Source organism: Oenanthe melanoleuca, chromosome 2 (assembly GCF_029582105.1).
Source record: "Oenanthe melanoleuca isolate GR-GAL-2019-014 chromosome 2, OMel1.0, whole genome shotgun sequence".
In the NCBI taxonomy this organism is placed as follows: Eukaryota; Metazoa; Chordata; class Aves; order Passeriformes; family Muscicapidae; genus Oenanthe; species Oenanthe melanoleuca.
Genome location: NC_079335.1, coordinates 146166966 through 146188370, shown reverse-complemented (window position 1 = coordinate 146188370; position 21405 = coordinate 146166966). Strand labels below are relative to the sequence as shown.

The following is a 21405-nucleotide window of genomic DNA, read 5'->3' as shown; positions in this document are numbered from 1 at the left end:
TAATAATAACAATAATAATAATAATCTCTTCCAAAGTCTCTATACATAAACACGAGGTATGCACAGCATTGTCAGCACCACAGCCAGCACCAGCCCCCACCCACAGCATCCTCCATGCTCAATCCTGCCTGGATGGATTTTAGGGAGTGAGGAGAGGGGTGCCAGACCCTGCTGCCCCCTGGGCAGGCAGGGAAGGGGCTGCTGGCACCGTGACCTTAATGCCCTTTGCCAGACTCTGCCCCAGCACCCGCGGGGCTGCAGCCTCTTTAACTTAATCACCTTCAAAAATATAAATCTATGAAAGATCTCCCTGAAACAACCTCCAGCTCCCTCTCAGTCCTCCGAGTCGGTGTCGTGGCGCTGGCGGGCCCCGCGGGCCGGGGGGGAGCGGGACCTGCTCCTCTTCCTGCCCCTCCTCCGCGGGGAGGGGTGGCGGCCGCGGCCGTCCCGGCTCCGGCTGCGCGGGCGGGCGGGGCTGCGGCCGCGATCGCCGCTGCTCGCCGAGGAGTCCGAGTCCCGCCGCCGCCGGGCCCCCCCGTGCTGCTGCGCTTTCCTGCGGTGGTGCCTGCGGGGACAAGGTGATTCTGGGCGTGGAAAAGGGATTTGGAAAGCCAGGATATGCCACGTGGCCCCATCCCAGCCCAGTCACCTCTTATCCCGATCTGGGGAAGAATCGGAGGATGATGGCGCAGCATCCTTCTTGGAATGCTTGTCTTTGTCCTTCTTCTTCTCCTTCTTATGTTTCTTCTTCTTCTTGTTCTTTTTCTCCTTCTTTTTCTCCTTTTTGGATTTTTTGCTGCTCTCGGGTCTGCAGGGAAGAGATCAAGCAATGAGAATCCCTGCACTGTGCATCCCCTCTGGCTCTAAAAACTCATCTCCATCCCTTTTTCCAGGCACATCCCACCACATCCCTCCTTTGCCAAAGAGAAGCCCACAGAGGCTTTTGGGGATGATTCAGAGAGATGCAAAACAAGCCCAGTGCCAGAGCCATGGAAACATTCTGTAAAATATTTTCTACAAAATCCAGGGCACTTCTGGTGGTTTCCCACCAAACTGGGAAAAATCCTCACCCTTTATCCTCCACCTTCTCCTCCTTTTCCTCCTTCTTCTTGGAGCCAGATGTCTCTGGGCTGCTGGAGACCCTCTGGTGCTAGGGTTAGAAAGGAGAAAAATAAAAAGTGAATCCATTAGCTCACAGCTTGTAATTACAAGACAAAAGGTTTTTCTCCCTTTAAAAATTACACTTGGAGAAAAAACCTTTAAATTACATTTGAGGAAAAAATGAGAATACCCTTTAGAGCTTCCTCCAAATTAAAGCCCCACAAATGAACTCCCTGCCAAGAGGACACAGGAAACTCCTCAGGCCTCTGTGTTACAACACCCAGATGGGTTTTTAAATGAAGTATTCCAAGTGTGGGGCTCTGCTTTTTGCCTTTTTCCATCTGTTTTTGAGCCTTCCAAGGATGATGTGACTGGCACTGTACCGTGAAGACCGAGAGCCCCATCTTGGCTGCCTCTCTGTCCTCCTTGGAGAGCATCACCCGGCCAGCACTGCCACTGCACAGAGACCAGACAAAAAAAAAAAGCATAAAAACACTAAAATCAAACAAATTGTTCTGAAATTGGTACGGGATCCTTCCCCCTCCTTACCTGGAGCTGCCCAAACCCACCACTCGATCCACGTCCTTCTCGTCCCGCTCGGCGCCGTCCCTCTTGCACACCTCAGCCAGGTCCTGTGGGGAGGGGGGACAGTGTCCTGTGTGTCCCCAGAATCAGAGCCCAGGGGACACTGGGGGGACAAACACTGTTTGTTACCTCTTTGCTGAGGCCCGTGGGCTGCCTCTTCAAGTTCTTGTAGCCTCTATAAAAACAAGAACACACAGGGTGATGTGTGTGTGTGCGGGAACACACAGCTCCTGTTTTGGTGGTTTTTGTGGGGTGTGGACTCACAGTGCTGCCATCATGGCCTCCTGCTCAGCCAGGCGGACAGCAGCCAGCTCCTCCTCCCGGGATAACGGGGGGGCCGTGTCCTTCTTGCCCTTGGCATACCAGGTCAGGTCCTTGCCTTTCTGCCACCGCCCCACCGGCGCCATCAGCGAGTTCCCTGTGGGGAGCCACGCCCCCCTCTCATCATCACACCCCAAAACCGCGGCAGAAGGGCAGGGAGGGTGGCACAGGGGATTTGAGTAGAATTTCAGCCCTTACCCAGGTAATTCTCACGCTGTTTGTCCGTCTTGACATCCTCCCAGCTGAACTGGTCCTGGCCCCCCCGGACCCCGCCCCGGGAGGAGCCGAACATGGCTCTGCACCCCACAACAGATTTGGGGGATTCTGGTGACCTGCAAAGAGATCAACCACTTCAGATCCTCCATGCAGCTCTGGGGGCTCCTGAAGGTGCAGAAAAGCAAATTTGGCCCCCCAGGGGTGAGTAGAGTAAGCAAAGACCTCTGTAAGGGTTTTACAGGCTGGAAATGGAGGTTTATAACCCAGAGTGGGAGGGGGTGCAATGCTTGGGGAGGGTCCCAGTATTGGTGAGGAGGGGGGCTTAGGGCAGCTGGGAGGGGGTTCATGGCCTTGGGGGGTTCAGAGCCTCAGGCAGGTTTAGGGCAGTCACAGGCTGGGGGTTCCAGGGTCTGGGAAGGGGCTGCACAGCGAGGGGGATTCACAGCCTGTGGGGGAGAGTTCAGGACTAGAAGTGGGAATGTTCCGAGTCTGGAGGAGGTTGCAGGGCTGATGACGGGGTTTAATGCCCGCATGGGGTTCTGGGGTTCAAGGGGAGGGCTCATGGTCTAGGAGGGGTTCAGGGTCTAGGAGGGGGTTCACAGCCTGGAAGGGATGAGAGCTGGGAGAGGAGGTCATGGCCTGGGCATTACACGGCCTGGAGCGGAGGTTGTACAGCCCGAGAAGAGGCTGCACGGCCCGGGCTGGGACATTAGCTGCGAGAGTTTCAGGGGCTGGGAAGGGGCTCAGGGCCGGGGGAATTTGCAGGGCCTGAGCTGGGAGTTTGCCCATCCCCGAGGAGTGTGAAAGCAGCTCGGGGCGCTTCCCTGCAGCCCGGGCCCCTCCGGATCGGGTAGTGCAAGGACCGGGCAGGCCCGAATCGCGGGGTGCCACCCGGAGCCCCAAATCCCAAAATTCCCAAAATTCCCAAATCCCCAAGCCGCCCCCGCTCCCTTCACGCACCTCCGGCCGCCGAGCGCGCGCGCGCCGCCGCTACCACCGCGGCACGGCCGGAGGGGGGCACGGGCGGGCGGTACCACCGCGCCGCCAGCGCGGGGGGAACCGCGCAGGGCCGCACCACCGACACACGGCTTTGTTTATATGTATTTATTTCTCTTTATACATTTCTGCTTTCAGCGCTTCACTTCTTCCAGAACTTCTTGTAGGTGTCCAGGTCGATGCCCTCGAAGGTTTCCTCCTCCTTGGCTTTAGGCTTGCTGGGGAACTGGCGGCGCAGACGAGCCTTGCGTTCTGCTTCGGGCAGCGTGCTGCTGTCCAGGGGCAGCTGGGGACACGGAGGACACGGGGTGAGACCGCGGGGACACAGTGTGACACCCCTGGGACACGGCGTGAGACCCCTGGGACATGGTGTGAGACACCAGCACACCGAGTGAGATCCCAGGGATGTGTGGTGAGACCCCTGGGACATGGTGTGAGACCCCAGCACACAGAGTGAGATCCCAGGGACATGGTGTGAGACCCCTGGGACATGGTGTGAGACCCCCAACACACTGAGTGAGATCCCAGCACACAGGGTGAGACCTCAGAGAAATGCTGAGACCTCTCAGCACACCGGGTGAGATCCCAGGACACAGGGTGAGACCTCTGGGACATGCTCTGAGTTCCCAGCATACAAGGTGAGACCCCAGCACATATTCTGTGAACTCCCAGCACACACGGTGAGACCCCTGGGACCTGGTGTGAGACCCCAGAACACAGGGTAAGATCCCAGCACACATTCTGTGAGCTCCCAGCATGCAGGGTGAGATCCCAGAGACATGGTGTGAGTTCCCAGCATACAGGGTGAGATCCCAGGGACATGGTGTGAGATCCCCAGCGTACAGGGTGAGACCCCAGGGACATGGTGTGAGATCCCCAGCGTACAGGGTGAGACCCCAGGGACATGGTGTGAGATCCCCAGCGTACAGGGTGAGATCCCAGCACACATGCTGTGAACTCCCAGCACACACAGTGAGACCCCTGGGACCTGGTGTGAGACTCCAGAACACAGGGTAAGATCCCAGCACACATTCTGTGAGCTCCCAGCATGCAGGGTGAGATCCCAGGGACATGGTGTGAGATCCCCAGCATACAGAGTGAGACCCCAGGGACATGGTGTGAGATCCCCAGCGTACAGGGTGAGACCCCAGCACACAGGGTGAGACCCCAGAGACATGGTGTGAGATCCCCAGCATGCAGGGTGAGACCCCAGAGACATGGTGTGAGATCCCCAGCATACAGAGTGAGACCCCAGCATGCAGGGTGAGACCCCAGGGACATGGTGTGAGATCCCCAGCATACAGAGTGAGACCCCAGCATGCAGGGTGAGACCCCAGGGACATGGTGTGAGCTCCCAGCATACAGGGTGAGATCCCAGCACACATTCTGTGAGCTCCCAGCATACAGAGTGAGACCCCAGGGACATGGTGTGAGATCCCCAGCATACAGGGTGAGACCCCAGCATGCAAGGTGAGACCCCAGGGACATGGTGTGAGTTCCCAGCATACAGGGTGAGACCCCAGGGACATGGTGTGAGATCCCCAGCGTACAGGGTGAGACCCCAGGGACATGGTGTGAGATCCCAGCATACAGGGTGAGATGCCAGCACAAAGACTAAGATCCCAGCACACACTCTGTGAGCTCCCAGCTCATAGCGTGAGCTCCCAGGGACACACTGTGACCCCCGGCACACAGCCCGAGGCCGTGCCCGTACCATGAGGATCCTCTTGGGCTCGCTGTAGCGCAGGCGCACGGTGGAGCCGTCGGTGCTGACCAGCAGCACGGGGTAGCGGCGGCCGTAGAGCTGCCGGTGCAGCTGGCAGACGGAGGCGCGGTTGGAGTTGCTGCGCACGCAGGCCGGGAGCGGCAGGCGGGGCACGGGCAGGAGGCACAGGGCACTGCGGGCACAGGGGCACAGGGTCACCGGGGGCTGCACCGCGACACTCCCACAGGGTCACAGCCCGTCACCCAGCGCTGTCACGGCCGCTCCGTGCTCACCTCAGCGCCCGGCTCAACGCCATCTTAGCCCAGATCCAGCAAGCACGGCAGATGACACAGCCTGGGAACACCCTGAGGACAAGGAAAGGCCGTGGGGTGACACCCCCGTGTCCCCATCACTGTGAAGCTTCCACATCCCCTCTGCAGCCCCATGACAGCTCCTGCCATGGCTCGGCTCCATGGTGGCTCCCCCCGCCACCGCCATGGTTCAGCCCCGCTATGGCTCCCCCCATTGCCGCAATGGTTCAGCCCAACCACGTCTCCCCCTGCCCAACCATGGGTCAGTTTCATGGTAGCTCCCCCCCTCCCTCCGCCATGGTTCAGCCCACCACCGCCTCACCACGTTTCAGTCCCATAATGCCTCCCCCCCACACCCACCTTGGTTCAGCCCTCCCACCTCTCTCCAATCCCACTATGGCTCCCGCCACCCTATCGCGGTTCCGCCCAACACCGCCCCCCTCCGCCCCGCTATGTTCAGCCCATGTTGCCCCCTCTGTTTTCCCCCAGCTGCCCCCCAGTCACGGCCCTGCCGGTGCTGCTCCCTCACCCCCCCCGCCCGGCGCAGCGCATGGTCCGTCCCGCCGCCCCTCACTCACGTGACCGCGCGCTCCCCCAGGGCCCCGCCCCGCGGTGACGTCACTGCGCGCGGCGGTGGCGGCGGGCGCGCGCGGGGGCTGCCGGGAGCGCGCCCCCCCATCCCCTCATGATCCTCGGGCGGATGCGCGGGGCGGGGATCGCCCGGGCGGGTGAGCGGGGATGGATGGGGAGCGGGCTCAACCCGCACGGGGAGCGCAGCTGGCCGCGGGGTGCCGAGACCCCCACAAGGGCCGTGGGTAGAGGGGGTCTGACCAGCCCGAGGAGCTCGGTCACTCACAGGGATCCTCGGCTGAGTGGCCTGGGGGCGTTCAGCCCCTCCCGGGAGGCCTGGAATGAGAAATCCGGGGTTCTCAGCCCCTCACAGTGACCCTCGGCTGAAGGGGCCCGGCCTGCCCTGCGGTGCCCAGCTCCTCACGGGGTTCCTGTTGTGAGGGGTCCCGCGGTGCTCAGCCAGGATTGAGGAGTCCTGGCTGGCCTTGGGCTGCTCAGCCCCTCACCAAGGCTGAGAGGGCCCAGCAGGCCGCAGGATGCTCAGCTGCTCACAGGCTCCTGCACTGAGGGCGCTCAGCCCCTCATGGGAGCCCTGAGCTGAGGGGTCCCAGCAGCCCCAGGCTCTGAGTGCCTCATGAGGGTTCTCAGTGCCTGATGGGGGTCCCGGGACATCGAGGTGCTGATCCCCCACAGGGATGAGGGGGACACCGGGTCCCCAGCACTGAGCTGCTCCAAGATGTCCCTGGTTAGAAATTCAGATAGGGACGTGCAGGTTTAATCAGGTGAAGTTTGTGGGCTGCAGTGAGGTAAGAAGGGTTTAGGTGCCCTAAAACAAACACGTGTGGGGAAGTGGGTGGTAAAACCACACCTTTGTGAGCTTCACCTCTGCAGAGGTTTTCCCAGGTGGGTAAACTGGTTTTATCCTACTGGGGGGTTAAACTGGTCTGGGAATAACTGGCTTGGACCTCCCTGATTTCTGCAGTGACCTTGAGCAAGTGGTTTGTGTTCTGTCTGCAGCATCACTGCTCCCTGCAAGGCAGGAGTGCAGCCAGTGGAGAGGTTAATTAGTGCTCTTTAGGTAATTATTTCCAGGGAAAAGCTGGCTGAGTTCCAGCTCTGTACTGCTGTGGGATGCTGTGCTCCTCACAGAATCACAGCATGGGTAAAGCTGTGAGGTTGGAACCTCCCTGCTCCTGTGCTGCAGATAATTCCCTGTCTGTCACAGCAGGAGCTCCCTCCCTTTTTGGAACCTGTCCCAACCCTTAGAAAAGCAGGGCTGGCACCTTAATAACAAACCTGCTAAAAATAGGGGCTGGGATTATAATCCTAATCCAGGAGACCTTTCTCAAGGCTCCAGGGAAACTGCTTTAATCTTCTTTTCTTCTTCATAAGGGGGCTTTGCCTTCCCTGTAAAGCCTCTCTGCTAATCAGTTTTAATTTGTTTAACTCTAGTGATGTCTGTCCTTTGCTCCCCTGGTTATGTTGCCAGCCACGAGGTAAAATCCAGGGTGAATTTAGCAGCACAAGCAGACTAGGAAGCATTCCTTGCCTTGGGGATATCCTCCTGTGACCAGCTCATCTTTTGGCAGCCCAGAGGGATTTATGTGGCTGTTTGCCTTCAGTCCTAGGTGTGGTAGATAATTAATGTTGTTAATTAGTTGGGCTGTTCTCTTGCTGATCAACTCTGCAATGGTTTTGGTAGATTAGGCTGCATCCCAGCCCATTTTTAGGAAACTCTCTCTGTGCTGGATATTTGCAGGTTGGCTGCTCTGAAAATGCCAAAATCTGACAAAAAGCGAGGAAAAAAATTGAGTTTCTGCCTAAAATAAATACATCTTTGTGACATTCCTGGTTCAGCCAGCTGGGAAATGTGATGTACCAATGTGTTCCTTGATCCAAACAGGAGAGAGAAAAAAGCCCCATATCCACCAGACCTGGGGTTTTGGGGTTTTGTTGCTTTCCCTGCTGTTTGGCAGGGAATGAGGGCAGGGACATTGTGGGGGTGCCCTGGGAAGTTGTGGCTGCTCCATCCCTGGAAGTGTCCAAGGTTGGACAGGGATTGGAGCAACCTGGGATGGTGGGAGGTGTCCCTGCCATGGCAGGGGTGGGACAAGATGAGCTTTAAGCTATCAAACTTTTCTGGAATTCTGTGAAATTCCCAGTCTGCCATCTTTCCTCCTGTGAGGGCCCAGCTCCATCATCTGGGAGTGGAAATGGATTTTGTTTCCTCTTAATTTTCCTCTGCAGATCTCCAGCCAGAGAAGGGACTGACGAGGGAGGCAGGAGGAAACACCTGCAAGCCTTTAGGTTTATTTTTAGCTGTTTTGAAAGAAGTGAGACATGATGACAACCGAGGTGTCTTTTCTCATAGTTATGAGTATTTTGGGGCAAGAAAAGGGAGTGAAATGAAGGAGAGAGTCTGACTGTGGAAGTGGTTTGGATCTGTGAGCAGGGGGAGTTTTGCTGTTGCATTTGTGGCTGTGGCACTGAGGTGAAGCTGAGGAAGAGGAATGTTCCTGCAGAAGGAAAGTGCCTGGAAGTGTTCCAGGTTGGATGCAGCTTGGAGCAGCCTGGTCTAGAGTAAGTTGCCCTTGCCCACGGCAGGGGTTTGGAATTAGATGGTCTGGGAGGTTCCTTCCAACAAAACCATTCCAGGATTCCACACAGACACAATCCCTGTGCCTTCAGTGCCTGCAGGGCCAGGGACAGCTTTGCTGTTTTCCATAATCCCAGAGCAGCAAGGGCTGGCACCCCACAGCCTTTTGGCCTTTTGGGGTGTTGGATGCAGCTTTGCCAGCCAGGGGAGCAGCAAGTGGAGGAGAAACCTCGAGGGGAGATTAAAGCTCAGCAGGATCGTTCTCATTGGCCACCTTCACATTGCAGCTCATTAATTAAGGCTTTAGGAGCTCACAAATAGCCCAGCTCTGTCCCCAGAGGCTGAGCTGCTGCCAGGGGCTGCACTGCTTTCCTTGGCTGGAAGGGAGCTCCAGGAAAAGGTAAGGATGTGCTGGAGCCTGCCCCCCTTCCCAGTTTGTCTGGGGCTGAATGAAATGATTGGAATGATTTGGGCAGCTTTAAATTTCTACTGGTGTTTGCTGAGATGAAATTTTGAAGGCGAAGAGGGGAAAGCTCTTTTCCTTCTAGCTGGGATCTAGGACTGGGATTTGTGCATCCCAGAAGGGAATCTGGAACACCTGGAAATCCATGCTGGCATCCCAGTGTCACCTGTGGGGTTTTTAGGGTGCTGGTGTGTGATGAAGGAGCATTGTTTGGGGGCAGATGGGTTGTGGAGCACGTTGGGATGTCTGAAGGGGATGAATTTGTGTGGAGAGTTTTCCAAGGAATGCTTAGGGCTCACCTGATGGAATTACATGAGAGAGAACTGTGAGGGACAGCAGAGAGGGAAATGCTTTGGATAAGTCCTCTGCTCCCTTGCTGCAAGCACTGAGTAGCATTTCCCTGGTGCTTTCTTCTGCTTTTGATCATTTAGGGAAAACCTGTGTGTTTTGGAAATTAAAGAAGTTTAAGTACCAAAGGGTTAAGGAATGGTAGGAAGATCCCCAAAGGACTCCTAGAGTTTGTTCAGCCTTCTGTTTTTTGGGAATGAGAGAACCAATGTGGTGATGAGATTTGGGAAAAAAAAAAAAAAAAGGAAAAGAAAAACAAGAATGAAGGGGTTTCCTGATGGATGATGATTGTCCGTGGGTGTTTTCACCGCCCACGTTGCCGCTGTTGGCACCTCCTTAGCCTTTGGGAATGAATATCCCGTCCCTTGGCGCTGCTGGGATGAACTGCAGTCAGGACAAGTATTCTCGGGAGCAGAGGGAAAAGTTGTGTAATTCTCGGGCTGCCCGGGAGGAGGATTTGGGGCTCGGGAGGTCCCGCTCACGCAGGCGGGGTCAGGCAGGGGAGCCCGGCGGGATTAGCCCGCGGCCGCTCCGGTGAGACAGCATTTGGCTTAAGGCACTTTGAAAAGTGATGTGTAAGGTCAGGGTGACATTGCTATGAGCTAATTTAAAATGAAAAGGCATTATCTGCTTCTTGCCTGGTGGCTCCCCAGCCCGGGAGGCTAAAAAAAATCCTTTTCCAGGGATTTTACTGCTTGCTGAAAGTAACTTGATTTAAATAGGAAGAACTTGTTTGATTTGTCCCACTCTCACCATCTCTCTCATCATCACTTCTGGTTTGGAAGCTGCTGATGGATCCTGCAGCTTTACACAGCATTTCTTCTTTTTCCCATGGGTAATTAACCTTTCTTCCTCTCCAGAGACTTAGGAACATGAAAAGACCTTTCCTTCCTTTCCTTCCTTTCCTTCCTTTCCTTCCTTTCCTTCCTTTCCTTCCTTTCCTTCCTTTCCTTCCTTTCCTTCCTTTCCTTCCTTTCCTTCCTTTCCTTCCTTTCCTTCCTTTCCTTCCTTTCCTTCCTTTCCTTCCTTTCCTTCCTTTCCTTCCTTTCCTTCCTTTCCTTCCTTTCCTTCCTTTCCTTCCCTCCTGAAGAAACAACTGCAGCAAGTTCTGTGTGGCCCCAGGCTGCCTTTTTTTCACCTGTACCAGGACCTGATCTCTGGGATCTCTTTCTTGCTGTGAAACACCTGCAGATGGAGTTGGTGCTTCAGGAAATATGGGAATAAACCCCAGAGCATGTTGATGGCAGTGATTGCACCCGAGTTCAGATGCTGCTCCAAGGGTTTGGGAGTTGGTGATGTAAAGTCTTACCTGCAAACTTTCCTTGAAGCTCCTTTCTCCCTCTGAGAGGGAAGGGGCTGGGACTGCACCTCAGGCCCATTATTCCAAATGCCACCAGAAACAAATAGGATTTTGTTCCTTTTAGAGAGTTTTCCTTTGTGTTTTGGTCCCACTGAGACCCAGCTGTGATGGAAAACAGCTGGCTTGAATCATCCCAGTCTAGTGGCAGCCAAATTCCAGTTTCCTCCTCCTTTGGGTTACATCCTATGAGTTTAACCTCAGTCTCTTGAGAAGTGTTTCTGCACTCCCAGTGCTTTTTATCAGCTCTAGGCTTGTGATTTTGCATCATTTCAGATTTTCCTGCAGGAATTTGTACCCAAGGGTTGAGGATTGGTGCTGTTTTGAGGGGCTGAGCACTGCTGGGAATCCACAGCTGTGTTTCCATGGGTGTTTCTAACCAGACACGTTTTTGTCTCTCCCCAGTCATGCAGGGACCAAGGCCAGTGGTTCTGAGTGGCCCATCAGGTGCAGGGAAAAGCACTTTGTTAAAGAAATTGCTCAAAGATTATGAGAATGTCTTCGGCTTCAGCGTCTCCCGTGAGTATCCAGGGATGGGCTGTGGAGTCCAGGAGAGCCAGCTCAGAGCCTACCTCTGTTTACACTCCAAATAGGGGTTTTCATGGTTTGTCTGTGTCCCAGTCTGTCTGTCTCTTGGGGATTGAATTTAAATAATTCAGGGCATCTTTTACTCCAGGTATTGAGTGGTGAGTCTAAGCTTTGTCTGGAGTAGCACCTTTCCAGGTCTGGTGACTCCCCTCATCTCTAAACACAGCTCAGACAGGAAACAAGAACCTTCTGAGTGATTCTTTACTCTGAAAGTAACAAAATCCCCCCACATTTCTGCTTTAAAAGCCATTTGATTTTTCCGTGGAGCTTTGTGAGGTGTTTTTAGGCCCATGACCAAAATGTATTTTACTGTCCCAATACTTTGCATACTGGCAAGTAAAATCTGTGTTTTGAGATCTGGATTCATTCTACCATGAAAGAGCAAATACTGGATGTTTAAAAATTTAATGCTATGGCAGGAGAAAAAAACCCTTAAATTATCTATTTTGTGTGTGTATGTGTCATCCTATGCTCCTGATTCAACTGAATATCTCATCTCACTCCAAACCAAACCTTATTTTTTCCTACATTGCCTCTTGATGAGATTTTTTTTCCTAGAGATCCATGTACCACTTAGACTTCGGCATTTCTTTGATCCTGCAACACTTGTGGGTGATGTACAGAATTTACAAAACTTTTTTCTTTTATATTTTTTCCCTGCAGATACCACAAGGCAGCCAAGACCTGGAGAAGTGAATGGCAAAGGTGAGCCTGTAGCAGTCAGGTCTGTCTCACTGGACTCTCCAAATAATTCAGGTTTTTAAAGCTGGGCTCTCATTTTAGGTACTGTGCTCTGTACTTAGGTGTTGGATGATTTGATTTTCTAAAGTTTCAGGTAGTTCTTGGGAGATATCTCCAATGGCCACTGCTTTGGGAAGTGCAGCTGCTTAATGAGATGGTTTTAGCTGCATTAATAGCTTGTGCCCAGCTGTTTTCTCATGTATTTGCATATTTAAGGAACAATCAAATGAGGTTTGTTTTTAATTTCCAATGGCATTTTCCCCTCTGAAGTGAAAGGAAGGAATTTCAACAGAAGATAAAGAAATATTCCTTTTTAGTTAGTTTGGTTTTGATGTTGCCTTTTATCTCCCTCTCTCTCATCCCATTCTGATCTTTAATTAGAAATCTTTCAAATGAAAGGCCTTGCCATTCCTGCTGTCATGTGTCCCACACCTGTAAGCAGGGAGGGAGAAGTTCCCACTGCACCAGGATTGGGAAAGGATATGAAAAATGGGTGGAGCAGCATTTTTGGCCTCTCAGAAAACTCCAGAATGTTTTGAGCAGGTGTTTGGACAAGTGCTGTGGAAACAGGAAGTGAATCTCTGGCAGTCTGCCAGCATTGTCTGAAGCAGATTTTAAGTCTCTTCTCCCCCAAAAACCCATGGGTGTCATTTTCACCATGAACTTTCCCTTCAGAATGTTAATTTCTGTGCTTTTTTTCCCCGTTTTCCCTTCTCCAGATTATCACTTTGTAACCAGAGAGGAAATGCAGAAAGAAATTGATGCTGGTGAATTTATTGAGCACGCAGAGTTCTCTGGGAATATGTACGGGACAAGGTGGGTCAGGTGTCCCTGCCTCTGCCACAGGGGCTGCACTTAGATGGTCCTGAAGGTCCTTTCCAATCCAAACTCTTCTGGGAGTCTAGAAAATAAATACAGAATCTCTCCAAGCCCCTGGGGATGTTCCTGCTCAGATGTGGGATAAAATGGAGAGTCCCTCCTGCTTAGCAGAAGAGTTGAAATTCTCACCAGTCCTTTCTGCTCCCTAAGTCTCATCAGTGAATAATAATAAATGATTAAAAAGCTTGAAGCCATTCCCCATGTTGGGGAAGAGAAGTTGTTTTTACAGCATTTAAAAGCCACCACTTGGAAAATTAAGTGGAGAATTATGTGCATCTTGTGACCCAGATGCAGCATCCTTCAGGAGAGCATGTGGAGTCAGTGGATCTCTGGAGAAGGGCAGCTCTCAGCAGTTTTGCTCTTTGGTGAAGCTGTTTCCATGTTTGTCACAGAGTCCCAGGATGGTTTGGGATGGAAGGGACCTTTAAGATTAAGTTCTAACCTCCTGCCATGAGCAGGGGACTCCCCTCTAGTTGGTGAAGCTCTGCCAAGACAGGAGTTGATGGACATCCCACCCATCCTGTGGGACAGTCACACATGATCCATTCCCACACCTCTGGCTTTGCCAGCCTCTCTAGCAGCAGACAGCAGCCCCCTTGTCCTGGTTTGGAGGACAGGTGTCTGCCAATAAAGGCAGGAGCTTCTCTTTGAAATGGAGAATTTAAACCCCCTTCCTCCAAATTATTATGATAATTTTGAAATTAAGGGGCTCTCAGGCAAAGATAGGGGAATTAGGAATAACAGTTCTTTACTAGGAAAATTCAAATAGAAATGCAGTATTACAAAGAACAATCCCAACCCTGCCAGAGTCAGAATCCAAGCTGACACCCGTCAGTCAGTCAGGGTGTTGGCACAGTCCCATTCAATGGTGGCTGCATCCTCCTGCAGGGGCAGATGTGGTTCAGCTGGAGCAGTGCTCCTGGAGAAGGTGCAGTTTCCTCTGAAGCTCCAGGGATGATGTGGAAAGGTCTGACTTTCCTCTGGAATCCAGTGGAAAGAAGGTTCCTTGGTGTCCAAAATGTCAGTTTTTATCTGGGTAGGAAAGGCTTGGCTCCTCCCCTGGCTGGAGCATCTCCCAGTGGGATGATGGAATTTTATCAGTCATGCCCTGGGACTCACTGGCCATGAACAGGAGATATCTCCTGGAGGGAGGATGGGCTGTGGGAAGATAAAGATGATTGCCCAGCTGGTTTAAAGATGGCCCATGAGCAGATAATGTGTGCCAGGAGATCAGGGGCACTGCCCCAGCTGGGTTAACAGATGGGGACAGAATTCACATTTCTGGCCACATCCTATTATACTGCAACCCAAGACACCCCTGCTCCACCCAGAGCAGTGACACTTGGAGAAACTCTCTCTCAAGAGCAGAGCAGGCTCTGTCCTCTCCTGCCACCCTTTGGGCCCAGGGGAGCCTGTGAGGGGGACACCCCAAATGCCCTGGGTGCTCTGACCCCTTCCTGTGTGCTGTGTCCCCAGTAAAGGAGCTGTGCAGGCTGTGCAGGCCCAGAACCAGATCTGTGTGCTGGACATTGACATTCAGGGCGTGAAGAACATCAAGCAGACGGAGCTGAACCCCATCTACATCTCGGTGCAGCCGCCCTCCATTGAGATCCTGGTGAGCGCCCGCCTTGCTTTGCCGTTAGCACTTAGAGGTAATCAGCTCTACAGCCTTCCTCAGCCACCTCTGTGATCCTCAGGGCCTGCACTAGCTGGGGAGGACAGTCCCAAGCTCATCTCTGCCCAGCCCAGCTCCCCAGGGCTCTCAGGGATAAATCTTCCTGTGTTTTGTTTTTTGAGTCCTTCCTCAATGTTTTCCACGCCTCAGTTATGGACTCCCATTGCAGCATGGCCAGTCTTTAAATGCATTAATTGTGCTTTGTGCTGTGCTGAGATTTGCCACAGATAAAATTAAACCCAGGGAGGCTGGTTCTGTGCAGCACCATGAATTCTATGCCCCTCTGGTCTTACCCTATGTCAGTGATTGCAGTGGGACTCTAGAAAAAGTGGAATCACTGTCATGGTTCAGAAAGGGATGAGGACACATGAGGACAACTCCTGACTCTCCCCTCTTGCTCTCAGTACATCAGGCAGGCTCTGTTTCTCGTTGAGTTTGTGGAGGAGGAAGCCAGCAGCACCAGATGCCAGAGCCCAGCAGAGAGATCTCATTTCCAGCAGTACCTGGAAAAATAAATAAATGAGAGGGAGGTAAAAGAAACCTGGGACCCCGAACTCTGGGTAGGAGATCTCAAGCCCAGTTTGGCCACTGGTTTGCACTGGGCTGTAACTGAGGCCCCTCACCCTCTGCAGGGTGTTCTCACGTGCCCCTGGTGACAGACAGCAGCGGCCTGAGGATGGGGGTGGTTCTGCCTGCAGCTCCCAGAACACTCATTGCTCTCGTGTCCTTGTCCTTGGGTTTAGGAGAAACGACTACGGGACCGAAAGACTGAGACCGAGGAGAGTTTACAGAAGCGTCTGACTGCAGCCCGTCTGGACCTGGAGCTCAGTGAGTGCTCTGTGCAGGGAGGGGATCCTGGCTGGTTTGGGAGCTGGTGTTTTTGGGAACAGCTGATCTGTGCTCTCCAGCAGTGCTGGCAGGGCTTGCCACGAGCTGAGTTGGATCACTGCTGCATTTTCCACTGCAGTTCCTTGGGGGTGGTTGGTAGAGCAGTTCATTAGCAGCAGCTGAAATAATAATAATGCTAAAAAAAAATTAAAATGCCACAGGACTTCATGCATGAGAGCTGACACAGGGAAGAAAAATTCTTCTCTAACTGTGTGCTCATCTCCTTCCCCAGGTAAAGAGCCTGGCCTGTTTGACCTGGTCATCATTAATGATGATTTAGAAAAGGCCTATTCTGAATTGAAGGAGGTGCTCCTGGAGGTGAGTCCTTGGGGATTTTTCTGCCTCATTCCTGGGCCAGGCAGGTGAGGGTCTGTTCTCAGGCAGCCACAGAAATGTCACCTCATCCCACTCTTGGTCTGCTTTAAGCTGCTGAGGGACAGATGGAGTACAAGTGATGGATCAGTGTCCTAGGAGTGGGAAATAAATCCAACACAATCCTGAGTTGGGGTAAAATAAACATTCATCCCTGGGTAGCAGAGAAGGGGATTCCTATTTCTGGAGCTTCCAAGTCAAACCCTGCCTTGTCCCTAAAGGTGAACTCATGGCTTGGTCCTGTGATGTCGTGGAACTTTTCTGAGCTGCTGGTCACTCCTGGTGCCCTAAACTCCTGGTGCCCTAAGCTGTGACACCAAGAGTTGTTTCCCAAAGAGTGGCAGATTCTCAGTCTCTTTCCTGATCTCCTTGCAGGAAATCAAGAAGACGGAAGAATCCAGGAAGTCCTGAGCTGATACTGCTTGGGAGTTTCAATTTTGCACATCATTCCCAAAGAGTCACCATTCTATTCCAAGAGACATTCCCTTTAGGCTGCTCCTTCCCCCAACTGACCCTAGGATGTTTATATTAAAAGGCAAGAAAAAGAAACCTGCTCATGCTTGTGCTTCTGTTACTGCATGCTCAGCACGTGCTCCCCAGGTTGGTCCCTCTGGGTCCTTTGGGAGCTGAGCCCTTCTGGAAGGCTCTGGAGGAGCTGTTGGGCTGGTGTGCTTGCAGGCAGCAATAAATAAATCCCTTTTCCTAGGGGGAGTCCATGCATCCAGGAGCTGTTGCCTGTACAGGTCTCTGTTCTGAGACCTAGAGAGCTTTGCACTTCATTTCCCATGTTCTGTTCAGCCTTAACATTGATGTTTTCATGAAACTTCCAAGCCCTTCCTTGTCCTCCAGCAGGACATGTCCTGAGTGTCCTTGGGCTAGTTTCTCACAGTGTGAAAACTGTGGGGGAAAGCTGGGGGAGAAGGATCCAGGGAGAGCTCAGAGCTCTTCCAGGGCCTGAAGGGGCTCCAGGAGGGCTGGAGAGGGACTGAGGACAAGGGATGGAGGGACAGGACACAGGGAATGGCTCCCACTGCTAGAGGGCAGGGATGGATGGGATACTGGGATGGAATTCTTGGCTGGGATGGAATTCCCAGAGCAGCTGTGGCTGCCTCTGGATCCCTGGAAGTGTCCAAGGCCAGGTTGGATGGGGCTTGGAGCAGCCTGGGACAGTGGGAGGTGTCCCTGCCCATGGAATGGGATTGGAACAAGTTCCCTTCCAACCCAAACCTGCAGCTGGGCCCTGCAGTGCCAGGCTGGGATATTTTCTCACCCAAACCACAACTTACCAGAGCAGGTTTGTACCTAAACACTCCACTTTTGAGTTTCATCCTCTTCACATCCCATCCCTCCAGGTTATCCAGCTGCTCTGCAGTCTCTCTTGGTCCAGGTCATCTCCAACCCTCCATCCCCCACCTTATGGAGACAACAAGCAGAAACCCCCTTGGCACACCCTATTAGTACCTTGTATTCACAGCCATTATTTGATGATTATTTTCATCTTTCTTGGACTGGTATGATATGACTTTCCTAGATTCCCTAAAAAATATCAGTTTTGTTGTGGGTTTCTCCCTGCTTGGTTCTGGATTTGGCTAAGCAAGCAGGAAAATCCTGTGTAGATTTGTGGTGTGACCCAGTGTCCAGGCTCTTTCTGTGCTCTGATGATTTTTCCCCCTGACTCGTGGGGTTTTGTTCCAATTTGCGGGCCGCGTTTGCAATGGGGAAGGTCCCCTCTAGATGGCAGGAGCGGCAGAGCAGGAGGGCAGGACACGGCGCCGCTCAGTCCGGGGCTCTGCGGCCACCGCGTGGCACCTGCGGGGCTCTCGCAGATGGGAGCGCCCGCTGCTCGCTGCGGATCCCGCCTGCCAGCGCTCCCAGCCCGGCTCGGCTCCTCCCCGCGGGACAGGTGAGCGCACCGGGAGCGGGGGAACAAACCCTTCGGGCGGTTCGTGTCCCGTTCCTTCGCTGCTGAGCGGGAGGGAGAGGGAACTCCGCGATGTCCTGCCCCATGGGGTGTGCCCCGCTCTAGCTGCTGCGTGTGACCGAGCAGATGGAGAACGCCTGGAACGCCGAGGTGATGGGATGGCAAGTGGGAGGGGAGTGGGTGGTGAGCCAGGCTGGTCCCCAGGCAGGTGACACTGCTGTGGAGCATCTCATAGACTCATTTTGGGTGCTGCCAGCAGTGCCCCTCTGCAGGTTTGGTGTTTTGGAGCATTGAATCCCAAAGCTGGCACTTGTTGAAGTGAGTTTAATTCCTGCACCCTCAAAAATGGCATGTCTGTTTTGTTAATTGTTAATTTGTTAATGTTTGCAGCCATAAATGCCTTTCTGGAGCTGTGCTTTGGTCCCAGCTCATTGGGGTATCCCATTTCCACATCCCTGGGGCAGGCAAGGACCACACTGAGCGTGGCAGGTGTCAAATGCTGGGGTCTCCACACTGCAAAGATCTGCTCCCAGTGCTCCATGTGGGGCTGGGATTGAGGGATCAGACTGGGAAGCTGAGGATACAGGAGCCTTCCAGCCCAGGGGCTGTCTGTGATTAAAGATGCTTCTCCTCAAGGACCATTTTCCCACCTAGATCTTCCAGGCAGGAAAGTGCTGTCACCCAAGTAAGAACAGGCCTGCTCCTGGGCTGTTTCCAGAAATATCAGAAATAGGGATTTTATATAACTATATATTTACTGTTCCATCAGACTGAGATAAATTTGGACAGACTTCAGCTTTTTTCAGCTGAGATGCTCTGGGAAACGTGGCAGCACCTACATCCCTGCAGGAGGAGGATGCTGGGGGAGGAAGAGGAGTGCAGGGGATGGTAAAAGCTGGGATAAAACCTGCCCTGGGAGCTCTCCTGTCTGAGGCTGAGGATATTTTGGAGCCCATGCCAAGAAAATAACAAGCCCCTGTAGCACTTTTGCTTTAAAGCTGTTGCTTTGCAGCCATCGCATTGTTTTTGCTGAATCCAGACTGACATGCTGCTTTTGGGGCAGGAGCTGATTATTTTCCCCCCATTTTTCAGTTTTCCTGCCTACCCAAGCCAATAAAAATTCTCCTTCAAGGAGTGAACTCAGGGTTTGGACTCAGAGGTCATGACACAGCAGCACTCAGACCCTGCCTGGGAAAGATGTGCAGTCAATCCCTAAAACCCAAATCATCCAAAAAAAGCTGGAGCCCCACCCCAGGACACCTTGAAGCAGCCAACATTATCCCAAAGCCCATTTGCCCCCACCCTGATGAGCCCAGAGACTCATCCTTGCTGAGGTTTTCCTTGGCATCTCAGTGCTGTTGGAGGCAGCTCTGATTTTCAGCCTTCCTTCCATGCCACTGCAGAAAGGCACCGCGGGGCAGAGCTGCCTGGGAAATAATTGGGCAGCAGGCGTAGAAAATGAGCAATGAGGGGAAGAAGGAGCAGGAATAATCCTGATTTCCCTGCTTGTCCATCAGTGTCCAGCTCGCTCCTGCACGTTCCCCACGGCAGAGCTGGGACTGAGCAGCCCAGGTATGGAAGTGTCAGGGGATGTGCTGGTGTTGGGGCGTGGGGAGGGGGTGTCATGGGTGTCCTGAGTGCTGCCAGGACTTTTCCTGTGAGGAGAAACTCCTGGAGAGGCTGTTCAATGGGGGAGGCCACTAATTCCCACCTTTTTTGGCAAAGAGAGTTTTCCTGCTTTATCCATGATAGAAACATCTTCTAGGAAATCCTCCAGCAGCCTGCAAACAGCAGAGCAGGGATTTGGGGGGGTCTCAACCCACCTGCCTGTGTTCCCCAATCTGCCAGGGTGCAAAAACCTCTGGCAGCTCCCAGCTGCACCCAAGTGGATAAAGAGCCCTGGAACCAGTGGGAGCAGAGGGAGATGGGTTTGGGATGGATTTCCCCAGCCATGTGGATCCTGGGCATTTTTTCAGGAGGCTGCAGCTGGGCTGGGTGGTGTGATCCATGCTGGGGTGTCCTGATGTCCCCTGTGCTCTCCCACAGGACAGGGAGTGACCACCACGCTCAGACTGAGACTGACCAGCACCACCAGCACTGACCACAGGTAGGTCCCATTATCCCACACCACCCTCCCTGGGATAACTGATCCATGTGGGATCAAATGGATCCATTCCAGCATCTTCTCCTCCAGGGCTTCTCTCTGCCTGTGCTGCTGCTGGAAGGGAAGTTGAGTGGGAGGATGGAATTTTCTGCTGAGCATCCCTGGATGCTCCAGGGTGCCCCTAGGAGTTCTGCCACGCTGAGAGTGGCCCTGGCAGCTGGCTGAGGGGCCAGGCTGTGCCTGTGCTGTATTTGGGTCAGCCACATCGACTGGCTGTGACACTGTGTCATCCCTGGAGAGCGCGGGACGCCAATCCATACCCGCGGCACGGCCCCCGTCCTCACCCTGCTCCTCCCAACCTCAGCAACCCAGCACAGCCTCCACTCTTCCCAACAGCAGCAGCTGTGACTCTGCTTGCCCTGGACATGACATCCCTGTAAATAACCAGAAGCCATCTGCAATTCCCATTGTGCCGTGGCAACTGGTACGGCCACCCAACAGCCGGATGCTCGTGGGTGCATCCCCCTCCTGATGCCTGACTCCTCTCTGCCCAGCCACAAAAAGGAGGGGGAACAGGATGTTTTTCTGGATTTTACTTTCCCCATCTCCAGAGAAGCAACGAAAAGAAAAGGCAAAATTCCAGTATCCAGGTGGAAATGGGCAAATATAGATTATTATTCCTCAATTTCCACATAGAGGGGTTTATTTTATTGAAGGCTTGTGTGAATAAGATCCCTGGGAGCTGGGTCCAATAGGCACAAGGAAGGTGGTCAAGGCATTAATTTGCAGGTATTCCCTGAAGGATCAGAGGTTCTGCTCCTGTTTGTAGCAAGTCTTGCAGGAAAACAAAGTGTGGTGGGCATTGAACTTTAGGGATGGCCTGGCTCCCTAATGTGGAGTCAGCAAGGAGGTGATGGAAAAAACTCAAAAAGCAAGAGCAGTGCTCCAATGTGCTGACCTGGATATGCTGGGCACGGGATGAGAAAATACAGGAGATTTATTATTTTTCCTGGCTGGAAGTGCAGGATACATGAGCTGCATCCCTTGCTTTGAACATGGTTGAAATGCTGTGATGCCTCCTGAGTATGGGGGCATGGAGTGGAGGGAGAAAACAGCCCCCAGTTTGGGAGGAGAGGGGAAATGTGCCACAGGCCAGGGCAGAGGTGGTGTCTGTGGGTGGGTGTCTGTCAGGGAGGGGGATCTCACACCTTCCATCCATCTGGGCTCTGCCTGCTCCTCCCTGCTGCAGCCCAGCGAGCCCAATCCCACCCATCCCCACCTGGGAACATCCCTCTGCTCCCTCCTGCCTGCACTGCCTGCCCTGCCAGCATCCCCAGGAGCAGCCTGGCTCCAGCACTCCAGCATTTCTGTGTTTAATATGCCTTTTCTTTATTTTTTTTTAAATAAATAATATTTTATTCACCCCATCTGCCTTCCCAAGCACAGATGCTGCTGCTCCTTGAGGTCATCCCACTGCAGCTTCACCCCACAGCATTTCTGGGATCTTTACTGGGTTTTTTTTTTCTGAACTCCAGCCTGATCCCGTTTTTCCTATAGGGAAGACAGTTCTCTGGTGTTCTTGCAGCAGCTCTGGTGTTTCCAAAGGCAGGCAGGATCTTCCCTTGTGCATTCTCACTGCTGTGGCCACCACAGCTGGGCTCCCTCTCT

General features: G+C 53.3%; 4 protein-coding genes across 7 annotated transcripts in view; 2 read left to right on the top strand and 2 right to left on the bottom strand.

Annotated features, from left to right (window-relative positions):
• C2H1orf35 (chromosome 2 C1orf35 homolog) lies at nucleotides 1–3270 on the bottom strand. Its single transcript, XM_056485926.1, has 9 exons — nucleotides 3184–3270; nucleotides 2206–2339; nucleotides 1951–2104; nucleotides 1816–1861; nucleotides 1651–1733; nucleotides 1485–1557; nucleotides 1071–1150; nucleotides 650–808; nucleotides 1–565 (listed from the first exon to the last, which is right to left on the bottom strand). The coding sequence occupies exons 2-9, from the start codon at nucleotides 2297–2299 to the stop codon at nucleotides 334–336; spliced, it is 921 nt and encodes a 306-aa protein (XP_056341901.1). The 5' UTR covers nucleotides 2300–2339; nucleotides 3184–3270; the 3' UTR covers nucleotides 1–333.
• A 42-nt stretch (nucleotides 3271–3312) lies between these two features.
• Nucleotides 3313–5950, bottom strand: MRPL55 (mitochondrial ribosomal protein L55). 2 transcript variants are annotated; one of them, XM_056485931.1, is made up of 4 exons: nucleotides 5814–5950; nucleotides 5218–5289; nucleotides 4934–5117; nucleotides 3313–3505 (listed from the first exon to the last, which is right to left on the bottom strand). In XM_056485931.1, exons 1-4 carry the CDS (start codon nucleotides 5912–5914, stop codon nucleotides 3362–3364), a joined length of 501 nt encoding a protein of 166 aa, XP_056341906.1. In that variant the 5' UTR covers nucleotides 5915–5950; the 3' UTR covers nucleotides 3313–3361. The 2 variants fall into 2 exon arrangements, with proteins under 2 accessions (XP_056341906.1, XP_056341907.1); XM_056485932.1 differs by having other exon boundaries at nucleotides 5765–5827.
• GUK1 (guanylate kinase 1) lies at nucleotides 5840–16261 on the top strand. Of its 2 annotated transcripts, XM_056485927.1 has the most exons (8): nucleotides 5840–5963; nucleotides 10975–11088; nucleotides 11821–11862; nucleotides 12618–12714; nucleotides 14254–14392; nucleotides 15196–15280; nucleotides 15573–15658; nucleotides 16088–16261. In XM_056485927.1, exons 1-8 carry the CDS (start codon nucleotides 5921–5923, stop codon nucleotides 16121–16123), a joined length of 642 nt encoding a protein of 213 aa, XP_056341902.1. In that variant the 5' UTR covers nucleotides 5840–5920; the 3' UTR covers nucleotides 16124–16261. The 2 variants fall into 2 exon arrangements, with proteins under 2 accessions (XP_056341902.1, XP_056341904.1); XM_056485929.1 differs by lacking the exons at nucleotides 15573–15658; nucleotides 16088–16261 and adding an exon at nucleotides 14857–14982 and having other exon boundaries at nucleotides 5880–5963; nucleotides 15196–15281.
• A 1255-nt stretch (nucleotides 16262–17516) lies between these two features.
• The window catches only part of GJC2 (gap junction protein gamma 2), a 36850-nt gene continuing 32961 nt past the window's right edge, over nucleotides 17517–21405 (top strand). Inside the window, exons 1-2 of one of the 2 annotated variants that reach the window (XM_056484957.1) lie at nucleotides 17517–17615; nucleotides 19680–19740. The gene's annotated coding sequence lies outside the window, so the exon portion shown is untranslated. Of the gene's footprint in view, nucleotides 17616–19150; nucleotides 19206–19679; nucleotides 19741–21405 lie in introns of those variants that run through there. The other variant, XM_056484956.1, reaches the window with a different exon arrangement.